Below are 26,254 nucleotides of genomic sequence, written 5' to 3'. Positions count from 1 at the left end.
GGGGGGCGGCGCGGGCGACTTCTCCCGCCTCCACGCGCGCGCACGCCCGTGGCGGCCCCGCGCACTCTGCCGCTTCGCCCATCGCGCGGCGCAAGCAGTCGTTCTCCGAACCCGCGGCCGGGGCCCTGGCGTGCAGCGCGGGCCTCGGCGGGGCCCAGCGCCCCGGCCCGGGAGGATGCGGCCCTGGGGGGCCCGGGAGCTGAGCAGGGCCCCCGCGCCGGCCCTCAAGGGCCCCGGCCTTCCGAGCCGCAGCTGCCGCCCCGCCCCCGAGAGACATGACTTCCAAGCCGCATTCCGACTGGATTCCCTACAGGTACGCGGGCGCCGGCCCCCACCTTCACTTCCCCCCGGGGCGCTGGTCTAGCCCACCACCCTTCAATGCTGAAAGCTCGGGGCAGGGTCGAGGGTACTGGGTCGGGATGCCCACCACTCCGAACTCCGGGAGCAGGGCTGGTTGCGGATGCAGGGCTGGGGCGCAGGACAGCTGTACCCTCCCCATCTGGCCCTACCCTAGGGGTGCGGGTTGGAGGTGCTGGGCCTTCCTACCCCAACTTTGGGGGCCCCAGTGAACCCGCCTGCTCTGCCCTCCCCACTTACCGGCCGGGGTTGCTGCAAGAGGCCAGTGCTCTGGGCCTGTATGGGCCTTGTTGGGTCGGGCAGCGCCATGTGACTGCCCGGGGAGGGAGTTAACCGTGCTGAGCCCCCTCCTAGGCCAAGCATACTGGTCACACGCCAGTATAGCCGCGTGCACACACGCATACATCTGCAGACATGCACCCATCGGAGGTCCAGTGGACCAAAGACGCTCCTGCTGGTCGGGTCACACAGTCAGAACATGAATTCCTGGAGACAGTCGTTCTGAACCTAAAGCACAGGCTGCTCCTATATTCATGCATCTTGTATTGCTGCGCGCATGTACACACACGCACACACTCACCGATTCTCAGGCTCACACAGGTGCACTCCTGCCTATCTGTACACACACACATCTTGTATTTGGGGGAATACCTGCTCCCCACTACTCACACACAAGTACCACTGGTATCTATCAAAGACACAGAAATCCGCTTGCTAACTGGTTTAAACACCTGCATACAAACCAACTCAGTACATGAGAACTGCCTTCACATGCACAAGAGAATGAACCTAGGAACCCGGGGCACACTCAGGGAAGCATGGTCTGTCTGTGTTCCCCGATGCTGTGGTGTGTCCCAAGGACAGCTGAGTGTTCACGCCTATGTGGAGGTTGGGGTGGGGGGTGGGGGGGGGTCCCTGGGGCTTGCACAGGTGCGGGCCTTTCCCCATCCACTCTACTCCATTCTCTCCATTACCACTGGAGAAGAGCTCATCGCCATGGCAGCGCTAAATCCTTGGCCACCCATTGGCTCCTTGGTTGCCATGGGCTACGGGCCTCTCTCCAGGCCTCCCCTGAGAGGCTTGTGTGTAAAAGGGGTGCTGGACTTCTAAGGTCCACCATGTTCTTGCCAGCCCAGGTGCACACGCTTGTGGCTGGCAGACACAGACTCCAGACCTGCCTGTAACACAGCCTGCTCTTAAAGAGACCTGATTCCAGTCACTAATAGAAAATAATTCTGATAGGGCTCTTCGGTGAGTCTGTCCAGACAGCATCCAAATGGAAATCAGCTGAAACTGCCTGAGGCTTGTTAAAAGTAGATCCTGCTACAAACAAGCACCTGTCACTGGCCTGAGACTTCACAGTTTTCTCCTGAAAATTGTTGTGGTCTCTAATCTCAGCTGCTTTGGGGGCTTCAGGGCTTCCCAAGTTAGAATTTGTGGGTGCCCCTCCCACCAACACACACACGTGTGTGCATACACACACATCAACCCAGGATTTCTTGTGAACACATGCAGTCACATGTAGACCAGGAGACAGTCCCATCAGGGGACTGGGGCTCTGTTGACTCAGAAGGGTTGTCACCCCGCACAGGGCATCTTGGCTGGGGGTGCAAGTAGTCTCCGGAGCATCCTGGCCTTCTTGACACGTGTGTGCTGAGGACTTTGTAGAAGACACTGCAGCCCACAGAGTATCATTAACCTCTTCTAACCACCCAGCAGAGATGCCTGGGCAGTACCTGTGCGATTAGAGGCCGTGAGTGCTGTGGAAGTACCTGCCCAGGGTGCTGATGGCAGGGTGGTGGCAACAGACTGACTTAGGAGGAAGGGAGAAACGGGGCAGCGCGTGGAGCTGGGATGTGATGGCGTGTTTAGGATCCGCAGGCTGAGGACCAGGCCAGATCATGGTTCAGGGGAGCCTCTCCCAGGAGCCAGCAACTTGGGAAGGGAGTGCTCAGGGCTTAGAGAAAGTCAGCCTCATACTGGGGAGGCTTAAGCCTGCCTCTAGGGGAGAGGGCACTAAGGAGATGGGGCTGTCTCCCGGAGATGCTCAGTCTTCCCACGAGCCCCAGGCACTGGCATCCTGCAGAGAGGGATTTGGCACTTGCCCCAGCTCAGGCCCAACCACCCCATCCCCTCATTCCTTTCCTGAGCCCACACACTCCATCTGGAGCACAGAATCCTGCCACCCTGAAGCCCAGCCCCGAGGAACATCTTGGCCCCCTTGGGGCCCTGCCTTGTTCACCATCCCATCGCTCTGCCACCTTCTTGTTCTGTGGCAGGGAGGGTAGGTATTTAGCTGGAGGTGAGCTGGGGTTAGAAGTTGTCGGTGTCTCCCACCTCGCTGGGGTCTTTCTGAGCCTTTGTGAGCCTCGGAAAGCATTGGACTCGGGTGTAGACTTCCAGAATGAGGAGATCTGGCTCAGAGGAGCAGATGCAAATTGCCTTTTGCACTAACAGGGCTGCTGATCGCAGTCGTAGCCACATGCCTGCCTGATCACAGAGGAAACTGGGGCAGAAGATGGAGAGGCGGGTGTGCACGTGCTCTGGTGTGAGGTTTCCCTCGTGTCACAGCATGTCGGAACTGGAGGGTATCATCTGGCTTGGGGACCAGAGGTGGGTCGATATCTTGTTAGCTCTCCTGGTGGGGGTTCTGCTGCCTCAGTGGTGGTTTGCACCTGCATCGCCCAGACCTGGCTCATTTTCTTTGAAGCTGTGACAGCTGGTGATAATCTTCTTAAGGGTAATTGTGACTCAATTTGTAATGATCATGGATTAACCTCACATTCTGACTTAGAAGGGAGCCATTTAGTTTATAAAGTGTTAACAACTGTTATAACTTTTTTGGCTTTTTTTTCCATATTATTACAACTACTGGTTTTTATTTCTGCCATTCTGCCTTCACCTGTGTTCTTGAGGAGTATCAGATGTCCCTGGTTCATGATTTTATGTTTTATGGGCTGAAGGAGGAGCAGTGAGAGTCAGGAAAGCCTGCTGCCCGCAGGTGTACTGGAGGAGGGAATGATGGCCAGCCCTGTCCTCAGTGCTCTGCACCATCCTGTGGCCGCTGCCTGGCACCTCCTTCACCAGCCATGAACTCCTGGAGAGTGGGGAGTGCACCTGAAGAGCAACCACGTGCCTGGCACAACCCTGCATGGACACGGTGCCCATTGCTTTGAATCAAAGTGGCATTCCCAGGTAGACTGTAGGACTTCCTGGCCCCACACCTGGCTTCTCAGCATCCCTGAGGGCTGCAGTACTCTCCCCTCACCACGGGGCTTCCTGGGTGCTACTGGCAAAGCACAGCTCTAGGTCAGAGAAGGAGAATTTCAGGCAAGAAGGGCCCTCACAGACTGCCCAGTCTTCTGTGTGAATGCTTCCCTCAGCATCCCTGCCAGCAGCCTCACTCCCGATGGACGAGACCATTAGAAAACTCTCCCTTAGTGTGAGCCTACTCCTGTCTCTGGGTTTCCCCTCCTCTTGTTCTGTGTGTGAGTCGCTCAGTCATGTCCCACTCCTTGCAACCCCATGAACTGTAGCCCCTCGGGCTCCTCTTGTCCATGCGGGCAAGGACACTGGAGTGGTTAGCCGTGCCTTTCTCCAGGGGATCTTCCTGACCCAGGGATCGAACCCGGGTTCTCCTGCATCGCATTACTGTGTGAGCCACCAAGGAAGCCCGTCCCCTCCTTTTGGTCCTCATTAAGATCCTCCTGGTACTGCACTTCTCACTCCGCTTCCTGGGGAGAGGAATGACTGCTCATTAGGCAAGACTCACGACTCGCTCACTTCTGCCTCAGAGGTGCCCGGACTCTGGCCCGCTGCTTTGCCTCTGGCCGCAGGAGGGAAGAGCAGACCCTCTACCCGTAGTTCCGCAGGGAGTTTCTCTCCTCTCCTACCGTAAGCGTCTTTGGGAAGTCGTCTTGCTGCTGCCCGGGGCGGAGGAAGCAGGAGCACAAAGTTGACAAATGATCCAGGGAGCAGGGAGCCTGGGGATGCGCTCAGATTGGTCTCTGCCCTCCTCCAGCTCCCGGAGCCGCAGACGGGGTCCTGGCTGTGGCCTGTCCAGATGTCCAGCATCGAGCAGAGGGAGGTGTTATTTCCTCACAGTGGACTCTGCCCTCCCGCCCTTACCACCCCCGGGGGATGGCTTTGGTACTGACCACTCCTCTCAAGGCCTCTGTGAGCAAGACTGCGGAGTCTTTCATCAGGCTAGTGTCAAGCCCTGTCTTCTCCATTCTGCCTGTGCGGCAAGACGGGGTGTTGGGGTACCCACATGTAAGATTTGACTGTTAGGCTTCTAGGGTCTTCTGAATTCACACTCTCTCAGTGGACAGTTAGTATCTCTTCTACTTTGTTTCACCTGTAAGTCTGCTCAGAGGCCTGCCTTGTGTCAGGTCATCGAAAAACCTGCTGACCGAGAGAAGCGTGATGCTATTAGTAGGAACCTCCTTTGATGATGACATGACCGATGGCTGGCAACACCTTTATCCATCTGACTGACCTGGTGCACCACTTGCATGGCTTCGTCTTGCCCACGTGATAGCGTCACCGGTCCCTGCAGCTCCACGTGGAGGCCTGGCTGTACTGTCCTCCCGTCTTTTCTGATAGGCCCGAGGACATGTGCCCTGACTTACCAGCATGCTTGGCCTTGCTCCCAATGGTCACGTCCTGTCTAGATGTTCAGTTGACCCCTTCCACCCTGTTTTGCACACTGTGTTTTCCATCTGAACAGAAGACTGTGCTTGCATGCTCCCAGCCTCAGAGCAACTTCTCAGTTTCCTTTTGTTCTTTAGAGATCACAAGCTCTGACTCCTGATCTCCATTTGCATGGCTGAGCATTAGAATCACATGTGTCGTTGGCTTTGAAAAAGCAAAGTGTGAGGTGGGGGATTGATTCTGGGGCGGCTTCCCCAGCAGGTCTGAACTGTCGAGTCAGGGTTGAGTGCCCCCAGCAGTTGGGACCCACCTGGTAAGTTTGGGAGCCAGTGGCTGGCATGGAGAAGCCTCATCCTGGGAGGCTGACTCTTGTGAGCAGTGTGGTCCTCTGGCTTCTGGGGTTGCCTCCGTTCCCACCTCCACCCTGTTGCCCGCAATGTTCCAAGCAGCCACTGGGCAACAGAAGCCACAGGTCTGGACGTGCTGGGGAGTGGGGAGGTTCCAGCATTGGGCAGAGTTCACAGCCGAGCAGGTGGTCTTTCCTCCCCTGCCAACACACTTGCCTGACGGCCCGAGTCCAGCAGGGGCAGGCCCCGCTGCGACTGAGTGGGAGGAGCGGGAACAGAGGGCAGGGAGTGGGTCTGCTCCGAGGAGGGCCTGGCCTCTGGTCGGCCCTGGTGGACTAGCTGGAGAATGGAGGTGGGGTCTAATGAGACGGGAGACCTGGGTTCCTAGCGACGTTGGCCACATCTGGCTTTTCAAGCCCCTGGAGGAAGTGTCCCTGACCCTTGCTGTCATGCATGGCTCACGCTCAGATATCTGTCTGGCGGCTTTGAAGCTGGGGGATGTGGAGGGGCCGTCTCCCGGGAGGTTCGGGGGTCACTTGATTGGATGGATGGACACCGCAGCCAGGTTTCTCTGGCCTTCATGAGCCAGTGGCCAGTGCTTCCCCCGGCCCCTCTGATGACCGTCGTGAAGGAGCCGCCGGGGTCAGCTGGAAGGCCCATCCATCAGTGCCCTGTCTCCTGTCCGAGTCTCCTGGCGGGGCTGCAGCTGGCAGCCTGGGCTTGGCAGTGATTCCATAATTGGAGCCCGGGTCATTAAAAGGCCATTACTGTCTCCTTTCATGGTTATCGTTTGGTGCTGTCTAGAACGGAGGCAGGCTAGGGAGTGAGGAAGGAAGATGCCTGGGAGAGGTTCTGTTGTGGGAGGCAGGGCTGTCTGAGGGAGGGGAGGGGGGAAGGACTGGCTGGGCTGCTTTCGGGGTGAGAGAGGAGCTCTGGTTCTGCTCTCCCTGGAGACGGCCATCATTGTTGTCATTGTTGCGCTGTGTGCAGGGGATTCTTTGCTATTCACCAGCGACAGATGTTGTGTGCTCCGGATACATTGTTGTCAGGCAGAAACACCGCCCACTACCAGCTGGCCGGTGCCAGGTGATGGGGTCCACCCTTTGCTTTTGTGGCTCTCAGGGAAGCACCCTGCTGCCCCGCACGGGCTGCTGCCTGCTCTCAGAGCCTCCTCGTTTAGCTGGATTGATTGTCGGCCCTCCTGGATGGGTCTTGCTCAGCCAGGCGTGTTCTTGCTCACCAGGCACATGTTGCTTCTCCCTGGTTGCCGCCCCCTGCATCCCCCCGCTCACCTGCATCCTCCACTCAGGAGGGGGTTGGCTCTCCAGGCACTTCTGGGGTATCTGAGTTTCTGGAATCTCTTCAGAAGCCTCACCCTTGTATTCATCCATCTTTCCCTGAAGGCTGATGACTTATCTACTTACAGACAGATAAGTCCATTCGACCTGTAGTGGTACTCGGCGCGGCTCTTTGTCATTCTCGCCCATTGGGGGATGGAGGTGGGGACAGAGGAAGAGGAAGTGATGGAACGGAGTGGAAAGCCCGTGGCAGTGGGACAGTGCCTGTGCTAGGAAGATGTCCTCCCCACGTGGATGAGGTTGTTGGGGTGGGGGCCGGACACTGGGCAAGGAGGCCGCGGTGGCAGGAACCACCTTTTGTCGGTTGAGCAACCGCTGTGACCTGCAGTTTGGAGGTGGCGTTGCCGATGTGAGCTTACCTTGCAGTAGGATGTTGCCCTTTCACGTTAGATGTCAGCTCCTGGCAGGGTGTCAGCACCATGGAAATAGTCGACTGTGTCCTGCTCAGCCAAGCCCAGGGCCAGGGATGACCTAGATGACTGGCTCACGTCATCCCAGTGAGCCAGGAAACAGCCTCTCCTGCTGGCAGGAAGGGGAGGCAGCACGGCCTTGCAGAGGTGGCCGACATGCCTGAGACGCAGGCTGCCCCACGCGTGCCAAGGCACAGAGCGCGGCGGGCAGGGCACAGTTGGATTTCAGGCCCCGTTGCTCCTCTCGGCCAGGTGGCACACAGAGCCAGACTGGGCACCATGGACCACGAGGACAGTGGTATTGGTACACTGACCCTTTGAGGATGTGTGGCCCTTGAACTCTCCAGTCAGGCCATTGGCTGGAGGCAGAGAGATAGAAGAGTTGTAGCCTCTGGACCTGGCTGGACTCCCAGGCATCCTGCTCACCTTCTGCCCTGCCTGTCCTGTGTGTGGCCTCCTGTGATGGGACCCTCACTGGGATATTTTAGCCAGCTGGGATATTTTCAGAGCTATTCCCTGTCCTCTGAGCCTAGCATTGCCCTTGGAGAGGCCCACGTTCAGCTGCGTGCTCTTCGGCAGGTGGGCTCTTTTAGGGAGACTGAGGCCTTGGCTAGAAGCATGTCTGAGTGTGTTCTCCTGTGCTCTGGCCCCTGAGGGTTTGGTGAATGCGGCTGTTCCATGAAGGGCTCCAGATCACAGTCGGGCTCTTCTTGTGTGTAGAGCAGCCCGTGGGCATCGGGCAAGTCCTTCCCAGATGTCAAGTAGGTAGGACAGCTGCGAGTTCAAAATAGGCAGTCTTCACAGGTCTTGGCCAGGGAGGTTTGAAGCCAGAGGGCTGGGTGGTGGGCCGTCTGCAATCTGTGGACTCCCTGCCACCCCCTGGCCAGCCCCTGCAGCACAAGCAATTTGCTGAGCTGAAAGGACATTTCAGGTCAATGATTGTTCCAGTTGGAAAGGGCTGCTGCTGTCAGGAGGAGGTGGATCACCTCACCTTGTCTTCAGGGTGATGTGACCTCCTTACATGCAGCCGTGCTTGGCTGCACTCAGGACACCCACCTCTGACACGGTGTCTGCATGCATGTATGTCCAGGTATGTGCTTACACATGTGGACATGCTTACACACATTTGGACATCTCCCAGTGTGCGCACACATGAGATACTCCTACAGTGTCACACACAAACCCAGCACACTTGGATATACCTATACAGGCACCCACACAAGGTCTGGTTCCGTGGCAGGCTCTGGAATAAGGCGGCCAGGGCAGTCTGGGTGTTCCCAGAGCTCATATCCTCAGGCTCCAGCCCCACCCCCATGCAGCTGGCCTGACCTTGGCTCTATAGGCTTGGGTCTAGGTCTCATACATGTGTTAGACTGGAAAGAAGGCTTAAGTGGTTGGTGCTCCCTCCTCATGCTCTGCCTTACTTGGAGGCAGGGCCAGTCTGTGTGAGATGAGGCTGCCCGTCCCACGACCTTAGTAAAGGACTCAAGGATTTGATGCCGCCCACACCGTGTAGGTGGCCAAGGAAGGACCCAGCGGCTGGTTGCTGGGCTGTGCATCAAAGTGCTGTGTCCGCCCTGCACACATCTGCACCCAGTCCTCGCCGTGCCCCAAGGGACTGGCTGGGGTTACAGTTTCATTCTCCAGAAGTAGGGGTCCTCTTTAAGTGGGGCAGGGAGGTGGGCAGTGTCAGCAGCTCCACTTTACCACCTGGAGAGCCAGGAGTTGCTCTTGAATGGATGGCGAGGGTCTGCCCCAGAAGACCCAGCCTCCACCAGAAGGATGGAAAGATGGAAGGGTGGAGCCGGAGGGGCAGGCTCTTGGGTCTGAAGCCTCGCCTGGGGCCCAGCTTGTGACTGATGCCCCTGGATCTCAATCAGGCCGGGCCCTAATGGGCCCAACGGAAAAGTTTCCTCCTCAGTTTACCGGGTCAGGGTAGACTGGGAAGTCCTTGGGCAGCAGGGATCCTAATAGGAGGTAAGTCCCTGAAGTGGCAGAAAGACGGCTTATGTCTTTACGTCTCTAGCCAGTTTCCAGAATATAGCTTCACCTTTCTGCCCTGTCCCATGCCCAGCAGCCGTGATGGGAGGGGCTTAAAAAACACAGACGTGCTGGGAGAGGGCTCTGGGTGGTCCTGGCTCTTCGTGGGCCGGCCCTGAGTGCCCCTCTCTCCCCCTGCAGTGTCTTAGATGATGAGGGCAGCAACCTGCGGCAGCAGAAGCTTGACCGGCAGGTGAGTGAGGCTGGAGCCGGGTGGGAGGGTGGCCAGCACGCACCATCCAGGCCGGAGTCTGGGCGGTGGGTGGGGGAGCCGTCCTCCTTCCTGGGTGATCCTGTGTGGTGGAAAGAGGGGGCCTTCCCAGGAGAGAAGTGGTGAGCTCTCTCCTTCACCACTTGGCATTAGCACCACCCTGGCATCTAGGGCTCCTGCCAGGAGGCAGCTTGGGTCACTGTGCCATGACCTTGCCAGGGCAGCTACCTGGACTGATACTTGCCTGCTTCCCTTGGATACCAAGTCCTGGGGCGCAAGGACACAAGGCTAGAGTGGGGCGTGGACCCCACTGTGACCTCTGGAACCATATGGAGACAGCAGGGCCCCACCAGTCCTCATCTGGGCGCCTTCCCCTGGGAAGGTGGTCAGCTCTCTCAGGGCCCACCAACCCCTGTGCGTGTCCGCTGCCTCTGTAGCGGGCCCTGCTGGAGCAGAAGCAGAAGAAGAAGCGCCAGGAGCCCCTGATGGTGCAGGCCAACGCCGACGGGCGGCCCCGGAGCCGGCGGGCCCTGCGGTCGGAAGAGCAGGCCCCCCTGGTGGAGTCCTGCCTCAGCGGCAGCACCGGCTACCAAGGTACACCCCACCCTGGGACTGCTTGCGGGGGCCCTCAGGGACTTCCTGCTGACCTGGACAGCTGAGGGGCCCATCTTGTTGGGGGTGCCCAATGGGCAGAGGGGTGGGACAGGCGGAGGGAGGCTGGGATCTGGAGCCTTGGGCTCCCATGCCAGGTGTGGGGCCAGAAGGTACAGCTTTGTGGGCTTGGGATTTCAAAAGCCTGGGTTTCTGATCTGAATCATTTCCCTGAAAGCAGGAGGCAGCTCCCAGGAGCAGAACAGTCTGCTTCCTGCCAGCTTTCTGTCTCTCGAGAGGACTCCATCTCACATGCTGCCCACCCATGCCTCTTGTCACAGATAGACAGACACTTATCGCCTCTCCTCCCTGGGTTCCCCAAACCCTCAGTGTGCCCAGCCTCTGGCCCGTGGGTCCCTGCATGGAGCTGTGGTGACTAGCAGCCTCCATCTCCCAGCTGTGTACACACTGGTTCTCAGCGGAGTCCCCTGGGAAGGGAATTCTGTGCGGTTTATCCTGGGGGCAGGGATGCCTCGATTTCACCCCAGACTTCAGGACCCTCCTTTCTGCTGAGAACCCCAGGCTGGGCAGAGGGTGGGTCTCTCTGAGCCTGAAAGGAGGACTCAGGCTAGTCCCCACTGCCCCCTGGTGGTGGCCAGTGATCACGGCAGCTCCTCCATTGACAAGTGACTCTAAGAAGGTTGCAGGCCCCTGGCTTTGCAGTTAGAAGGCTCCCCTCCTTCCGGGCTTCCTCGGGCTGTGCGGCCTCCAGCCACTTCAGACGACTGGTAGTTGCCTCGCCTTGGGGCTCCTTCACAGTAATGCCCCCGTGTGCACTTCAGTTCAGCACGTGGGCCACAGCTGATGCGTCTGCTCCACCTGAGAAGCCCTTTAGAGAAGGGGATGGTCTGTGGGAAGCGGCCCCAGCTGCTCCACTCGGCATGGCCCCCGGCCCCAGCCTTACCTGGCAGCTTCCCCTCGCTCCTTGTCCGTCGGTGCTGTCCCAAAGGTGGCCACAGTGTCTTGCAGAGAAGGCCTCCCGCCATTCTGGGTTTGCTGGAGTTCAGTCTGTATCCACTGGAGCCTGGCATCACTGCCCCAGTTCTGCCAAGCCTGGCACCTGGCCGTCTGAGTCTGCCCGTGGCAGGGGAGCCTGCTCCAGGGACTTCAGGCCTTGCCAGTTTGTGCCAGAGCCAACATCTTGAGGCTTTGAGAGAGAGTCTGGCAGGTCACATCTGTGCAGTCACTTTGGCAGGTATTTCTTGAGCACCGACTGTGTTCTGGGCTGGGCCAGGCCTGCAGAAAGACCACAGTGCCTCTGAGCGCGCACAGCCAAAGTCAGAGAGTTTCTGCTTGTGTGGGTCACCTGCCCACTTGTCACTGTGAGCGAGTTGCCTACCCTCTCCAGGTCTGTTTCCTTCCCTATAAAGCGAGGCAAGTTCTGTCTCAGGGCTTTGAAGGTTGGAGCAGCTGTGGTGTGTTCCCAGGTCCAGTCAGCTGAACGCTGTCCCCTGCCCAGACTCCAGACCAGGTGGGGTGAGGGCAGCTTCTCAGGCCCAGGCTTCCCCAGCTCTAGGAGGCTGCTCATCAGGCTGGCCTTTGTGGGATTCGGGTTTCCAGGAGCCCCACCCCCTGCGGCCTCCGCTGCCTCTGCTCTGCCCTCTGCTGGCTGTTGGTGTAAAATACATAGGGATCATTCCCAGAGAAAGATGGGAAAAAGTGTTCGTTGCTCAGTCGTGTCTGACTCTTTGTGACCTCAGAGTGTAGACCACCAGGCTTCTCTGTCCATGGGATTCTCCAAGCAAGAGTACTGGAGTGGGTAGCCATTCCCTTCTACAAGGGACCTTCCCAACCCAAGGATTGAACCCAGGTCTCCTGCATTGCATGCCGAGTCTTTACCATCTGAACAACTAGGGAACTCCAGAAGATGAGATAATTCAGAACTAGCATTTTATCCCAGTGGAGAGTTTTTGACCTACTGGCTGTGTTCATTCATTTTGTATATTTACCCATTAAATATTTATTGAGAGCTTGTTTGTGTCAGGCTCTGGGTTAGAGGCTGAGGGTCCAGGGTGAGCATGAACCGATGCAGTCTGTTCTCTCATGGACCTTAAGATCTAGGAGGGGAGAGAGGGTGAAACAGACTGTCATAGGTGTGGGTTGCGGAAGGAAGCCAAGCTCGGCGAGTGGATGGCAGAGTCGTGGCCAGAGCAGGGTTTCCCTGAGGAGGTGATGTCTGAGCTGGAACTCTCAGGCTGATGGGAGTTAGTGGGAGCGGGGGCTGTGTGGTGACGGCAGTCCAGGCGGTGAGACAGCGAGAGCAGATCCGTGGCAGGCAGGAGGGAGTCGGGTGTGTCTGGGACCTGGAATGCCCAACAGGTGACGAGGGCAGCTAGGTCAAGGGGAAGGCTGGGCTGGCGGGAGGACATTGGTCGTCATCTTAAGAGCGGTGAGCAGTGAGAAACCACTCAAGGGCCTTGACAGATTGGGCTTCTGATGCCTGGAGAGGGTGGAGATACCCAGTGGTGGCCCTTCTGAGACCTTCCACTTGGCAGGCAGCTCTTGGGATCCACTTACTCTCCTGCTTCGAGGGCTTGTCCCAGGAGAACAGAGCAGTCCCTGCGGTGCTCGCCCTCACTGTGGTCTCTTCTGGAACCTGCAGCCTTTTCTGTCTTCACCCACTGTCATCGGAGACCCCCCTTCTTGCAGACACACTCCCTCCACCTCCCCAACTGCTCTGCTTCTGGGGTGGTCATGGTGCAGACCAGGCTGTTGACTTCAGCACCCTGTTGGGTTGGGGGGTGCCACCTCCTTCCAGCCTGGCCTGCCCTGCGCACCTTTGCCTGAAGGAATGATGGTGCAGAGGCCCTGGTGAGGGAGCTGGGTAGTGTTGCGGTGGAGCTCTGGTCTCACCTTGTATGCATTTCTCTCTCTCTCTCTCCGGCTCTCTCCTGAGCAGTTCAAGAGGCCGACTCAGTTGCCAGTGTGCCCCTGGGAGCTGCCCATCCCACAGCACCAGCCTCAGCCAAGAGAACCAAGGCAGCCGCCGCAGCAGGGGGCCAGGGTGGGGCCTCTAGGAAGGAGAAGAAGGGGAAGCACAAAGGTTGGCTTGCCTTCACTGCCCCCTCTTTGGGAGGCCCGGCCCCCACCGTGGGGCTGGCAGGAGGCTTGTCCTCCAGACTTGGGGTGAGGGGCTGGGTGAGAGTCCTCGGGGAGAGCCCTGAATGGCACTCAGTATCCCCCAGCTGGCTCACAGGCCTCCTCCTGCTCATGTGGGACCGGGCTGGCCCGTGGGCATGGGCAGGACTCTCCTGCTGCCCGAGGATGTGAAGTCCAGCTCAGCTGTGGCCCCAGAAGCCCCTCCCCCCCGGCCCGAGCACCTCCACCCTGATCAGGACACTCCTCTGGGAGCCTCAGTGTCTCCTGGGCAGCCTGTCTCCCCCTTGGGCAGTGCTTGATCGTCCTGTGGGCTTGCTCACTTCTCTAGTCCCATTTCCACCCTCTTGGCCCACAGACCAGTCTGTTCCCTCTGCTCCTCCCTCTCCAGAAAAGATCCCTGGAGATCAAGGCCAGTTACAGTGGCCCTGCCCTGAGTCCCATCTCTGCTGGCCACCGTACTCCTCAACCTTGGGCCTGGGAGTGGCTTCCAGGCCTCCGTGTCATGGTCGGACAGTGGTGTTTTGGGTCCGAGGGCCTGTGGAGTGACCGCGGCATTTAAGGGCTTGTTTCTGGTCCTAAAGCTGTGGCAACTTGGACAGGAAGGTTGATGGGGGAGGTGGGAGCCCCTCCATTTGGGAAGGCGAGTGTATGCCGACCTGTCTTTTTCCAGGGGCCCTGTGTGTTTCACTGATGTGTGTGAGTCTGTGTGCACGTGTGAGGGAGAGAGAAGGCTGGCACTGACAGTGCAGAGCTGGCCGTGTCCGAGCTGAGTGGTGGCCTTGCTGTGTCGGACCCAGCCTCATTCTCCCTCCTGTCCTGCTCACCGTGTAGCTGGAGCCGGCTGCCGGCTGCCTAGGGACACGAGGCATTTCAGTCCCCCCCTTCGGCCGCAGATGTGGGGGAACAGCAGAATAAATGGAGCCCATGCCCCTTCTTGGCTCACCCACCTTTAAGAGGCTGACAGCAGTCATTCATTTCTTTAAAAATCGGTTTTGCAAATAAAGTTTTCAGAGGTGTCCCTGTTCTTCCCTCACCCTCTTCCTGGACACCTGGGGATCCAGGCTGCCCCGCCCCCTCCGCACCCCTGGATGGGACTCAGGAGTGTCCATGGCCTGCAGGCTCCGGCGGGCCAGCAGCACCGGCTGAAGACAAGTCTGAGGCCCGAGGCCCTGTGCAGATCCTGACTGTGGGCCAGTCGGACCAGGCCCAGGACACGGGGGAGACGGCCGCAGGTGGCGGCGCACGGCCCGGCGGGCAGGACATCCATGGCACGATGCAGAGGAAGGGTGAGCCCCATGGGGGTCCAGAGACACCCCCAAAGCTCAGCCCCAGGTTCTCAGATGCACCTTTCTCAGGGAGCATGGCCTTCCTGTGTCTGTTTCAGCCCCTCCCAGGCCCTGGTAGGGGGCACACTTGGAGACCAGTGAGCAACTTGGGCCGGGACCCCTGAGAAGGCTGCGTTGAGGGAGAGAAGTGTGGCTCAAGGAACCAGCCAGCCCACAGCCCAGCCCTGGGTCCCCATCCCCTGCCCGCAGGGAGGCCCAGATGTGGGGACAGATTTCCTTTCCCTTTTGTCCCTCTGAGAAAGTTCTTTTCTTACAAAATGTCCCCACTCTGTTGAGCTAGAGGGAGCAGGGCCAGGAGGCTGAGAGGCAAGGCAGACCCTCCCAGGAGGCCTGCTGCCCAGAGAGTGAGCTCTGTCCCAGGAAGGTGGTGGAGGGAGAGCCTGCAGTGCACATGCTCTGAGACATCGCATGAGGGACGGCTTCCTGAAGGAAGGGCTGCTGAGCTGGGGTGAAGATATGAAGGCATGTAGACAGGGCAGGTTTTGGAGAGGACGGGCTGGCTGCCTGTCCTCAGCAGGCAGCTGAGGTAGCTCAGTTGGTAAAGCATCCACCTGCAGTGCTGGAGACCCTGGTTCGATTCCTGGGTCAGAAAGATCCCCTGGAGAAGGGAATGGCCATTCACTCCAGTATTCTTACCTGGAGAATCCCCATGGACAGAGGAGCCATGGGGTCACAGAGAGTCGGACATGACTGAGCGACTTTCACTTTCTTTGGAGAGGATTGGTGGGCCCCGAGCATCAGGCTGAGTGAGGAGTTGGGACTTTCTTGAGATTTTATAGGTTTTGCCAGCCAAGGCCTCCAGTAGACTTGAGGCCAGAGATGCAGGCTCCCAGGCAGGGCCAGCTCAGTTCAGGCTTTGCTACCCAGGAGACAGGGCATCCTGGCTGCCAGATAGGGAGGGTCTGACAGCTGAGGCTGGGAGGGGGGCTGCACCCGGGGACAGTGACCAGCCCCAGCTCACATGCACTGGAGAGAGAGTGTCCTAGTGTGCATCTGAATGTGTGCATGGGAGTGCGTGGATATACGTGTGTAGTGCCACTCTGCGTGTGTGTGTTGTGTGTAGGAGTGACTTGGAGCCAGTGAATGGGTGACTGTCAGGGTGTGCCTGTGTGACCACTCGTCCCCTCCCACTCCTCTGCCCGGCCCAGGCATCTCCAGCAGCATGAGCTTCGAAGAGGAGGAGGAGGAGGAGGAGGAGAACAGCTCCAGCTCCTCCCAGCTGAATAGCAACACCCGCCCCAGCTCTGCCACGAGCAGGAAGTCCACCAGGGTGAGTGAGGAGCTCCTGCTCAGCAGGAGGGCAGACAGCAGTGTCGCCCAGGTGGGAGGGGAACGAAGTGAAGTGAGGCAGAGCTGGCTTTCCTGGGCCCTGGGCTGGGCCCAGGTGCCTGTCAAGAGCTTCTTCCCCTGGAGCTCTTCTGTCCTCTCAGTCTTCAGTCAAGCCAGAGGGCGGGGGCTCTGGAGTTGGACAGCACGGCTTCTGAGAGCCTGCCTGTTCCCTCCATCCCCACCCTGGGGTGCTGAGCTGAAGGAAGGGCTAGGAAGCCAGCTGCTGGCCCAGGGCCAGGATCTCTGTGCCCACATCCCAGGGTGCCAGCCCTGTCTCCCACCACCACCATATGGGGGCAGCTTTGGATTCCAGACCACCAGCTTCAGCTTGGGGTCCCTGCCTGGGCCTTAGGCTCCTCCTCTCTCCTTGGAAGGAGGCAGCCTCGGCCCCCAGCCCCACAGCCCCCGAGCCGTCGGTGGATGTTGAGGTCCAGGATCTGGAAGAGTTTGCCCTAAGGCCAGCCCCCCAGGGGATCACCATCAAGTGCCGCATCACACGGGACAAGAAGGGCATGGACCGGGGCATGTACCCCACCTACTTCCTGCACCTGGACCGTGAGGACGGGAAGAAGGTGAGGTTGGCTTGGACATGCAGTTTCATCCTGTGGGCTTGAAGTCCTGGGCTGGAGTGGGACTGGAAGCCTCAGCTCCAGCACTGACCTGCCAGTTCCCCCAAAGAGACAGAAGCCTGTGTGCCCCGTTGGTGCACATGTGTGCAAACGTGTATGTTCAAGAGCTGAAGTGAGGGGATTGCTTGTGTGAGTGAGGGTGTGTGAGTGGTCTTGGGATTGCGTGTGGACTGGAGGCTGGGCCTGGAACATGCATAACTTGGCTCCACTCCCCAAGGTGTTCCTCCTGGCGGGAAGGAAGAGAAAGAAGAGTAAAACTTCCAATTACCTCATCTCCGTGGACCCTACAGACTTGTCTAGAGGAGGGGACAGCTACATCGGGAAACTGCGGTACCAGCACGTCCCCAGGAGGCCAGCGGGGGTGGGGCAGGCTCTGTAGAGGGCAGCTGCTGCCCCTGAAGGAGGTCGAGCATCGGATCCTCTCCCAGGGTCCTCTGTCCATCAGATCAACCGCAAGCTCAGATCTGTGCTAGCTTTGAGCCAGATTTGGAGATGAGCCTGTCATCCTACCCTAAGCTGCTCCCAGGCAGAGGGGGCGCAGGCCCACTAGGAGGGCAAATCAAACTCCAGGATGTCAGGGATGATGTAGGCCACCCTGGAAGAGCCGCCTTGGTCTCATGGTCAGTGCCAAGGGGCAGGAGTGAGCCCTTGAGGGAAGAGGAAGCAACCTTGGGGTGGGGCGAAGGCTCTGAGCTGGGCCTTAGGGGCGGGAGGGTGTGCTGAGAAGTGTGGCAGATTCAGGAGCATAAATCAAGCTTAGAGCTGGAGGTGGGGCTGGACCGTAACTCCCAGGCTGACGGGACAGAGCGGATCATCTCCACCCTCCATGGGGTGCTGAGATCCCTCTGCAGTCTTGCCAGGTGCCCCTGTGGTGGCTCACCTTCCATGAGGGGGGCCACCCCAGTTCCTCCAGGGAGACCTTCTGTGGAACTCCGATTTCCCTGAACTCAGCTGAGATGCCCTTTGATTAAACTCAGAGCAAGTCGAGGCCTTCTGTCCATGAAGCTCCTTCTGAGATGATTCTGTTAACAGTGTGTCCCCAGGTCCGCTGCTCTCTGCCCACAAAGGTCCTCTCCAGTCTTCCTTCCCTAGGATAGCCTCTGAGCTACTCCCTGCCAGGGACAGGTCATGCATGACCTTACAATGATTGTGTCTGTCCTTCAGGTCCAACCTCATGGGCACCAAGTTCACCGTGTATGACAATGGAGTCAACCCTCAGAAAGCATCAGCCTCTACTTTGGAAAGTGGAACCTTGCGTCAGGAGCTGGCTGCTGTCTGCTACGTGAGTCTGGGGGCTCTGGGTCTCTGGGCTTCGAGCTAGGCATGACACTCAGGACTTGCTACCTGCCTGTGGCCTATTCCATCTGCTTTTGTGGGCAGACAAGGAGGGCAGTGGAGTGGCCCCTGCCTGGGACAGTACACAGCTCACCACCTGCCTGGCAAGTTCTGGGAACTAGGCCTGCCTCTCTGCAGCCCAGCCCGGATGCCTCCTGGGAAGGAGGAGGCAGGAGGCCTGGGTTCATGTTGGCACAACCCTCGTCTTCCCTCCAGTATTCAGGTCCTAAATGGACTGTAAGGCCCTTTGCATAATCTCACTGAATATTCAACCTAAGAGCTCGAGCCTATCTTCTTTATTATATAGATGAGGAAACTGAAGGTCAGAGGTTGGGCCACTTGCCAGTGTCACACAGCTCATAGATACCGAACTGGGATACAAACACAAGGAATTTCTCCATCTCATTTCAAAATGAGGGATACCATTAGCTTGGGACTTCATAGCTGTTTCATATGATCCAATGGTGCCACCTGCTGGTCAGCTCTGGGGAGGCAGCCTGAATCTCTTCAGGTGATATTTAGCCCCAGGTGCCATTTGAGGCACTGAGAGACAGTAGTGAACAAAGATACACCCTTCTGGGACTTGAATCCTGACTGGGCGGGCGGGGGGGGGGGGGGGGGGCGGGGGGCTAGCTATAGAACAGTTATATAACATTCAGAAAACTAAGATCATGGCATCTGGTCCCATCACTTCATGGCAAATAGATGAGGAAACAATGGAAACAGCGAGAGACTTTATTTTGGGGGCTCCAAAATCACTGCAGATGGTGACTGCAGCCATGAAATTAAGACACTTGCTCCTTGTAAGAAAAGCTATGACCAACCTAGACAGCATATTAAAAAGCAGAGATATTACTTTGCCAGCAAAGGTCCGTCTAGTCAAAGCTATGGTTTTTCCAGTAGTCATGTATGGATGTGAGAATTGGACTATAAAGAAAGCTGAGCACTGAAGAATTGATGCTTGTGAAGTGTGGTGTTGGAGAAGACTCTTGAGAGTCCCTTAGACTGCAAGGAGATCCTAAAGGAAATCAGTCCTGAATGTTCATTGGAAGGACTGATGCTGAAGCTGAAACTCCAGTACTTTGGCCACCTGATGTGAAGAACCAACTCATCTGAAAAGACCCTGATGCTGGGAAAGATTGAAGGCGGAAGAAGGGGATGACAGAGGATGAGATGGTTGGATGGTATCACTGATGCAATAGACGTGAGTTTGAGTAGGCTCTGAGAGTTGGTGATGGACAGGGAGGCCTGGTGTGCTGCAGTCCTTGGGGTCGCAAAGAGTCGGACACGACTGAACGACTGAACTGAAGAAGGATAAAGCAGGAAGACGGCTCAGTTCAGTCGCCCAGTCATGTCCGACTCTTTGCGACCTCATGAACCGCAGCACACCGGAAGAGGGCTATGAATATTCTTTTAGGAAGGATGGTGGGAGGGCCTCACTGGGGTAGTGTTTGGGTAAAGGCCAGAAGGAAGTGAGCGCCAGCTGTGCAGGTGTTGAGGAGATGGTGAGCAAAAACGCTGGCGTGTCAGGGGAGCAGGAGGAGGGCAGCGAAGGTAGCAGAGAGTAGGTGGTGAAGAGGGGGGGTGGTGGGGCCGTATTTCATGAGGCCTTGCAGCACGAGGTAAGACCGTGCTCTGACTGAGACTCAGTTACTCTGAGTGAACTGAGAATGACCTGACTCACCAGGACTGCTCAGCGCTGTGTGGAAAACAGATGACAAGGAGGTGGGGCGGGGGCTGAGGAAATGAAGAGTCCAGCTACGGGCTGGTCCTGTGCTCTTGCTGAGAGATGGTGGTGGTTGAAAAGTGGTTGAATTCTGAGTATAACCTGAAGGAAGCGCTGGCAGCATTTGCTGATGGGTTAGAAGTGGTATGTGAGGGTGGGGGGAGTTAAGTTAGGACTCCAGGTAGGGGAGCAGACGGAAGAATGGAGATGTCATTCACTGGAGCGAGGAAGATGGTAAGAGCAGCTTGTTTGGGCAGAGTGGAGATTAAGGAGCCAATTCTGGACACGGTAAGTTTATAGATGCCTCCTGTACATTCGAGTGGTGGTTGACTAGCTCATCTCTATCTGCTCCTCCAGTCTGTCCAGCAGGTAGGTAGCATCTTCAGATGGCCAGTATTGAGCGAGCTTCTCTCTCTCTTTCCCAGGAGACAAACGTCTTAGGTTTTAAGGGGCCTCGGAAGATGAGTGTGATTGTCCCAGGCATGACCATGGTTCATGAGAGAGTCTCCATCCGGCCCCGCAACGTGAGTCTCCACCCACCCCACCTGCTTTCCCCCTCCTCCCAGCCTCTGCACGCACTTCTGAGGGCACAGCTCCAGTGGGTGTACATGTGTAAACAGTATGAGAAGCCCTGGGGGTCGTGGGGAGATCTAAGGACCCCCACCCCAGGGCAGATCACTCTCTGGGGTGGTTATGGGGCTGAGGCCCGGGGCCTGGCTCAGCTGAGGCTGCCCTCCCAGGAGCATGAGACACTGCTAGCACGCTGGCAGAACAAGAACACAGAGAGCATCATTGAGCTGCAAAACAAGACTCCCGTCTGGAACGACGACACGCAGTCCTACGTACTCAACTTCCACGGGCGCGTCACTCAGGCCTCGGTGAAGAACTTCCAGATCATCCACGGCAATGACCGTGAGTGTTTCTGCCCTGACTCATGACTGCGTGACACCGGGGCCCTTAACTCGGGATTCAGCCCACTCAGTCCTGCCTGTAGAGCTAAGTTTAAGGACTATGGGTTATTGGGTTAGTAGAGGGCTTTGTGACCTTAATGACTGGGAGGCCCTGGAAAAGCCTCCTCTGGAGCCCTGACCCGGGATTCTGTGCGTGCGGCAGAGTCTCAGGCGTGGGGCACCCTCTGAATGGCCTCCCCTCTCCTTCCCCCTCTCCTGCTGTGTCTGCGTCTTGTCACCTGTTTGCTCTCTCCTGCCGCTGCTCCCATTCGATCTGTGCTCTGCCTCCTCTGGGATCTTCTTGGCATCTCTGCTTCTGGCCTTCTGTCTTCCCTCTCATGATGTGGGTGTCCGTCTGTGCTTCCGCATCCCTGTTCTGCCCTCCTCTCTGTCCTCACTTCTGCCTGGCTCCAGCGGACTACATCGTGATGCAGTTTGGCCGCGTAGCAGAGGACGTGTTCACCATGGATTACAACTACCCATTGTGCGCGCTGCAGGCCTTCGCCATTGCCCTGTCCAGCTTCGACAGCAAGCTGGCGTGCGAGTAGAGGCCGCCCCGTGCCCTCTGGGGCGGCCCAGCCTGGAGTGGCGCTGCCCGCCTGCCTGTGGAGCAGCCCCACCGACCCCTGTACATAGGCCCCCTGCCAGGTGAGCCTTCGGCTCTCGGTGGGCCCGGGCTGGCCATCCAGGAACGGGCTCCTCTGCCTTTGCTGCCAAGCAGAGGAGTGGGGGGCATGAGGGGACCAGCGCAGATCCTTTCTGTGCCCCCACTCTCGGGTTAGTGTCCTGCTGCAGTCCTGTTTGCCAAGCGGAGCAGCCCCTTCAGCAGGAGAGGCGTGAAGAGGGGTCGAGAAGCACAGGCAGGGCTGCTGCGGCCCAGCGTCCACTCAGCCCGGGGTCCGATGACCACGGGCCCCAGCAGTACAGGGCTTGGTGAGTGTGTGAGTGTGTGTGTGTGTGAGAGAGAGCATGTGAGTGCTGGGGCCCATCAGCTTTACATAGCACAGGCTTGGGTAGCCGAGCCTCGCTCTTACAACTGCAGAAAGTCCTCGAGCGTCAGCTGGCCTCCACCGGGCCTGGGAAGAATTGGGGTGGAAAGGTGAGGGGCAGGCCCCTATCAGGGTTGCAGGGCCCGGCTGTGGCTGTGGGAATTGGCTGGCGGCCTGCGGTTGGGGCTCATTTGATTTCTCTAGGATTTCTTTGTGCGCGCAGAGGCGGCAGGAGGCCGGCCCCCAAGGCCAAATGTCCTAGCGGGTGGGGTCTGTAGGATCCATACGGGCTGAGCATACAGGTGGCACGTGGGCCAGGGCTGTCCAGGAGCCCTGTCAGCTGACCCAGGGAACCCCAGGATGCCAGCCCCAGACGACACACAGGTAGGTGCACCTGGGGCTCCTGCCTGTGCCCCAGCTCCCTGCAGTAAAGCCTAGGCTGTGGCCACTGAGGGCGTGTGTGTAGTTGTGAGTTGGGAATGGGAAAGGGTGAGGGGAGCAGGAGACATGTTAGAACCACAAGGGGTCAGAGGTGGCGACTCTTAGAGATCACCTAGAAGATGGACTTGCCTGGGGTCACCTGGCTGGTTAAGGGCAGAATTTGGATTTTAGCTCATTTCCTTGTTCCCACCCTCCTCCAAAAAAACTGCTGTCTTTGGCCTTCCTGGGGCACAATATGCATGCCCACGCACCTGATTCCAGACTTAGAAATGTCAAGAGGTGGTGAGACCTAGGCCATTTCAGCGGGAAACCGGGCAGTTCCCTGCTGAAAGCTGTCTGATTCTGCATGTCCGTCTGATCAGGACTGGTGTGTGTCTGCCCCAGCCCCACCCCCCGCCCCGAGGGCAGGCTTCAGCAAGGCTGCGGCCGGTTTTCTATCCAGCTGTGATAGGTGGTTGTGAGTGGCCCGACCTCTCCCTCTGCCACCCTCCTCCTTGGAAGGCACCGTCTACGCTGCAGACTTGGGAACGCTTGCGTCTGTGTCATTCACCTTGACAGAGGCTGCGGGCCCAGGTGGAGATGACGAATCAGTGGGAAGCGAGCGAGACTCGTTCCTCACTTCAGAGTAGATGGCTGTGCTTGGAAAGACTACACAGAAGTTGGGTTTTTAAAAAGTCATGCTTCAAACATGTTAGCAAGGCCCTGAGTGAGGTGGTGGAGCTGTTCTGACTTCAGTGGAACTAGGATGTTCTCGTTCCCTGGGAATCTAGGTTTTCACGTGTTGAGTGCTTAAAGCGAGGCCTCCTGTCCTAGCAGGGACCTAGCCACACCCGGGGCATCCATCTCTGGTTGTCAACATGGGTCTGGTACCTAGACCACTCTGACTTGGGGCCTTCTTGAGGGCACTGGAACTTTCTGTCCTGGAGCAGGTCCACTTCCCAGGGAAATACTGTTGTGATGTTCTCCTTTCTGGCTCTTCCTGTCTTGACTTTGAGAAGACAGACCCGCTGACATTTGGAATGACAGAAGCTAGATGACCTCTAATGTCTAGTCAAGCTGTTTTTCTGGGTCAGTGATTTTAAGGTAGAAAGGTTGATTCTGGATCTTTGTGAGAGGGAGGATCCTGGTGGCAGAGTGTATTATTCATCAGACGTACAATGGAAAGCGTGTCGCCTGCTTACTCCTCCAGTACACAGAGGATGGGTTGATGGGTGTTTCGTTAGGGTCGGGAGTGTGGCCTGAGAGTTCCAGCCTGGGCGTGGCAAAGGGTAGCTCAACAACAAAACTCTGTAAGGTACTGAGTGACAGGCAAGAGCACTCATCACCTGCTGGAGACCCAGCCTCGCAAGGTCTTTCCTAAGACCCCATTCTGGGTGATGCTGGTTTTCCTTAACCATGGACCCAGACTCCTAAAGCTGTTGGGACCCCTGGAGACCACTTGGGCTCAGTCTCTCCCATGGTAAGAGTCCTTGCCCTTCGTACCCACTGCCCAGATGGTCCTTGGTTGGGCAGGGAACTTAGCGTTGGAACAGGCATACCCCAGGGGAGCTGGGGGGCTGGGGCCTCAGGCAGCTCTCCGTAACCGCTCCTGCTGCCAACTCCCCCTGGGGCCACCCCCCGTCTCTGCCCCCACACAGTTCTGCAGGGCAGGAAGACTCACATCCCTAACTCTTCTCCAGTCCTGGCTTTCCTTTCCTTCTGGCTCTAAGGTGCTCTGTCTGTCTCTTTGTCTCTGTGTATTTGGGGCCAAGAGCAATCGGTGAACAATCAATTAAGGTTTCCTATTATGATCATATTTCTGTGGATGAATAGGAAAGGAATGAGGATGTAGCTGTGATCACCTGTGGATTCTGTTCATTTCACGCCCTTTGATCAGAAAGCGTACCTTGGGAAGTACCAACTCCTTCTCCGGAGGTTCTTACTGGGAAGATGCTATCCAGAAAAGTTCAGTTCCTCAGTTTCCATTCTGTAATTACCTGGAGAAACTGGTGTGGCATGCGTGCTTTAGATGAATTTGAACTTATTCTAGTTGAATGTGCCTTAAAAATCATGACACTAATTCAGAACGAGCATGTGAGGTCCAGACCCATGCTTAGGACAGGTGGTAGAAGCCAAGGAATGTTATCATCACAGGCTAGAAGAGAACCTTTGGGGCCTGCCTCCTGCAGTGAGAAGAAGGGACAAAACTGTAGAAGCAGATGTTTGTTTTTTTTTTTTTCTCCCCTCTGGAAGTAGTGGGGCATTTACCTCTAAATGAATATTCAGAGGTAGTTCTTAAGAAGCCACAGTGATGATTTCAAACTAAGATGCCTGTGCTTTCCTTACAGCAGGTAGGGGGGTGGGTGGGCTGGCCGTGTCCACGGCTCTGTTAACGCAAGCACAAATTCCATCTCCAAGGTGGGGTCCCCGGCTTTCCCGGCCTTCCCTTCTCTACCGTTCCTTACCCCAGCTGAGATAGCCCTGTCACCTCAGGATGCCAGGGGGCGCTCAGAGCACACGTTTCCAGAGAGCTGAAGGAGGCTGCTTGCTCTGATGCCCAGCACTAAGGGGGGCCTGACTCCCTGGCACTCAGGGCCCAGAGCCGGGACCCTATGCTGCCCTGGGCCCTGGCCTGTAGAACTGGAGCAGCCCCCAGAACAGGCCAGACTGTGGGCTCTTGTTTGAGTTTATCGGTCATCCGTCCTTCCATGCCTCTAGTTTTGCAGTTTTCTTTCATCTCAGGATATGGGGGGGGGAGTCCAACAAATGTTTAGGGACAGGTTTGGTTTTTGAATTTTCCAGCCATGTTGAGAAGCAAGTTGGTTCCTACAGAAAGCACTACTGCACTTAGTAATCAAGTGATTCTGAGCAAACCATGGGATTTTTCTAGATCTGTTCTCTCACAGAATAAGGAGGTTAGACTGTGGCAGCTTGCGGTTGGATTCGGGGTGAATGAAAGTTGGTCCTTGCTCATCACTTTCTGGCTCATCACTGTGCCTTTTTCCTTTCCTGAGAAGGTGGTGACACCTCTTTCCTCTTCTGTTCTCCTGTTCCTCCCTGCTTCCCTCTCAAGATCCAGGCCGAGCTGGAGATTAGGCCGAGATCCAGAGTTTCCTAGAGAGTAACAGAGTGACGTAGAAAGGGAAGCCCAACTCTGGCCTCTTTAGTCCTGCATTTGGTGACAAAGGGGACTTAGAACGGTGACACTTCTCTTGTTGAGAGCGTGCATTAGCCAGTTTGCATAACGCCTAGAATGTGTGTCTGTCTGCACAAGATTGTCTTTTCCTATTTTGGAGTGGTCAGACATTTTATTTTTGTTCAAAATTATCGAGTTTTAGATAAACTTGCAAAACTGTGCTTTTATTAAGTGATTTTTGGAATAAACTCTTTGGTATTCTGGAGCAAATGTATTTATTTATTGGTATGTGCAATGACAAAGTTGGTATTTTCCCATGTTCACATTATTATGTATGTTGTAGAACTTTAATGTTTGTCTAAGTACAGACCATATATCAACAAATTAAACTTGAACTGTTTCAACACTGCTGTGCACTTTTTCCCCCCTATCAAAGAAAAACCATGTTTCTTACCTAGAAGTTTTTTTCTGCATCATTCATTCCTTCTGCCCTAAGAGCCTCCGGGGAGGGCAGGAGGGTGGTGGTAACATGGGGATCATAGCTGGTTTGGAAACAGTCACCTGTGGGAGGAAACTGTCTTCCCTCTGGCTGTGCTCCTCAAGTTTAAAGATGGTCAGGACCCCACACGCAGAGGGCTAGGAAGGGCTGGGAGGAAGGGTAAGGACAGGAGGCACTAAGCGCATCCTTTGCAGGCTCAGCTGTGCCAGCCGGAAGAGCGGGCTGCTGCTTCCTAGTAAACCCTGTGGGCCTGGCCCAGAGGAACACACATACGGCTGTGGAGCTGAAAAAAGGCGGGGAAGGCCAAAGTGGTAGAAATAACATGAAGACCCAGCCACTGGGTTCCTCTAGCCATATTCAGAGCAGCCCAACCTGTTTAAACAAAACCTGGACATGCTACACGCTTGGGAATTTTCTTTTCAGCCTGTGGCAGATGTGTCAGGAGCAAGGGAGGCTGCAGTTATGCCTGACAGCTACAGGTCTGGTCCTAGGCAGACCAGACCTGACTTCAAAACTGAAGTCACCCAGTGACTGCAGGACCTGGGCTCTGGACCATTCCTGGCAGTCAGGCTAGCCTTGGAGCGTCAAGTCCAGCAGCCCGGCAGCACAGGAACTTGGTGAATGCTACGCTGTTGATGGCACTGGCCTCAGCACCCAACACAGGCTACCCTGGACAGATGCTATACATAGCCTCTCACTTCATCCCAACAGCTCTGCAAGGGGAAAGTGAAAGCGAAGTCGCCCAGTCGTGTCTGACTCTCTGCGACCC

General features: G+C 57.0%; 1 protein-coding gene across 2 annotated transcripts; it reads left to right on the top strand.

The window, feature by feature from the left end:
* TUB (TUB bipartite transcription factor) lies at positions 1–25,392 on the top strand. Of its 2 annotated transcripts, none has more exons than XM_069554498.1 (12): positions 1–313; positions 9,307–9,358; positions 9,814–9,970; positions 12,927–13,070; positions 14,245–14,412; positions 15,621–15,742; positions 16,176–16,373; positions 16,648–16,760; positions 17,595–17,712; positions 19,917–20,015; positions 20,232–20,403; positions 20,856–25,392. In XM_069554498.1, exons 1-12 carry the CDS (start codon positions 276–278, stop codon positions 20,987–20,989), a joined length of 1,515 nt encoding a protein of 504 aa, XP_069410599.1. In that variant the 5' UTR covers positions 1–275; the 3' UTR covers positions 20,990–25,392. The 2 variants fall into 2 exon arrangements, with proteins under 2 accessions (XP_069410599.1, XP_069410598.1); XM_069554497.1 differs by having other exon boundaries at positions 193–313; positions 14,188–14,412.
* Positions 25,393–26,254: the final 862 nt, after the last annotated feature.

Source organism: Ovis canadensis, chromosome 15, assembly GCF_042477335.2.
Source record: "Ovis canadensis isolate MfBH-ARS-UI-01 breed Bighorn chromosome 15, ARS-UI_OviCan_v2, whole genome shotgun sequence".
NCBI classification, from domain to species: domain Eukaryota; kingdom Metazoa; phylum Chordata; class Mammalia; order Artiodactyla; family Bovidae; genus Ovis; species Ovis canadensis.
This window is presented reverse-complemented; position numbering and strand designations above follow the sequence as displayed.

Excerpts from the sequence above, each read along its gene's own strand:
- TUB (XM_069554497.1), top strand. The coding sequence starts at position 276 with ATGACTTCCAAGCCGCATTCCGACTGGATTCCCTACAG. Across the intron at positions 14,413-15,620 it reads TGGCACGATGCAGAGGAAGG|GCATCTCCAGCAGCATGAGC; the intron begins GTGAGCCCCATG and ends TGCCCGGCCCAG. Across the intron at positions 20,404-20,855 it reads GATCATCCACGGCAATGACC|CGGACTACATCGTGATGCAG; the intron begins GTGAGTGTTTCT and ends GCCTGGCTCCAG.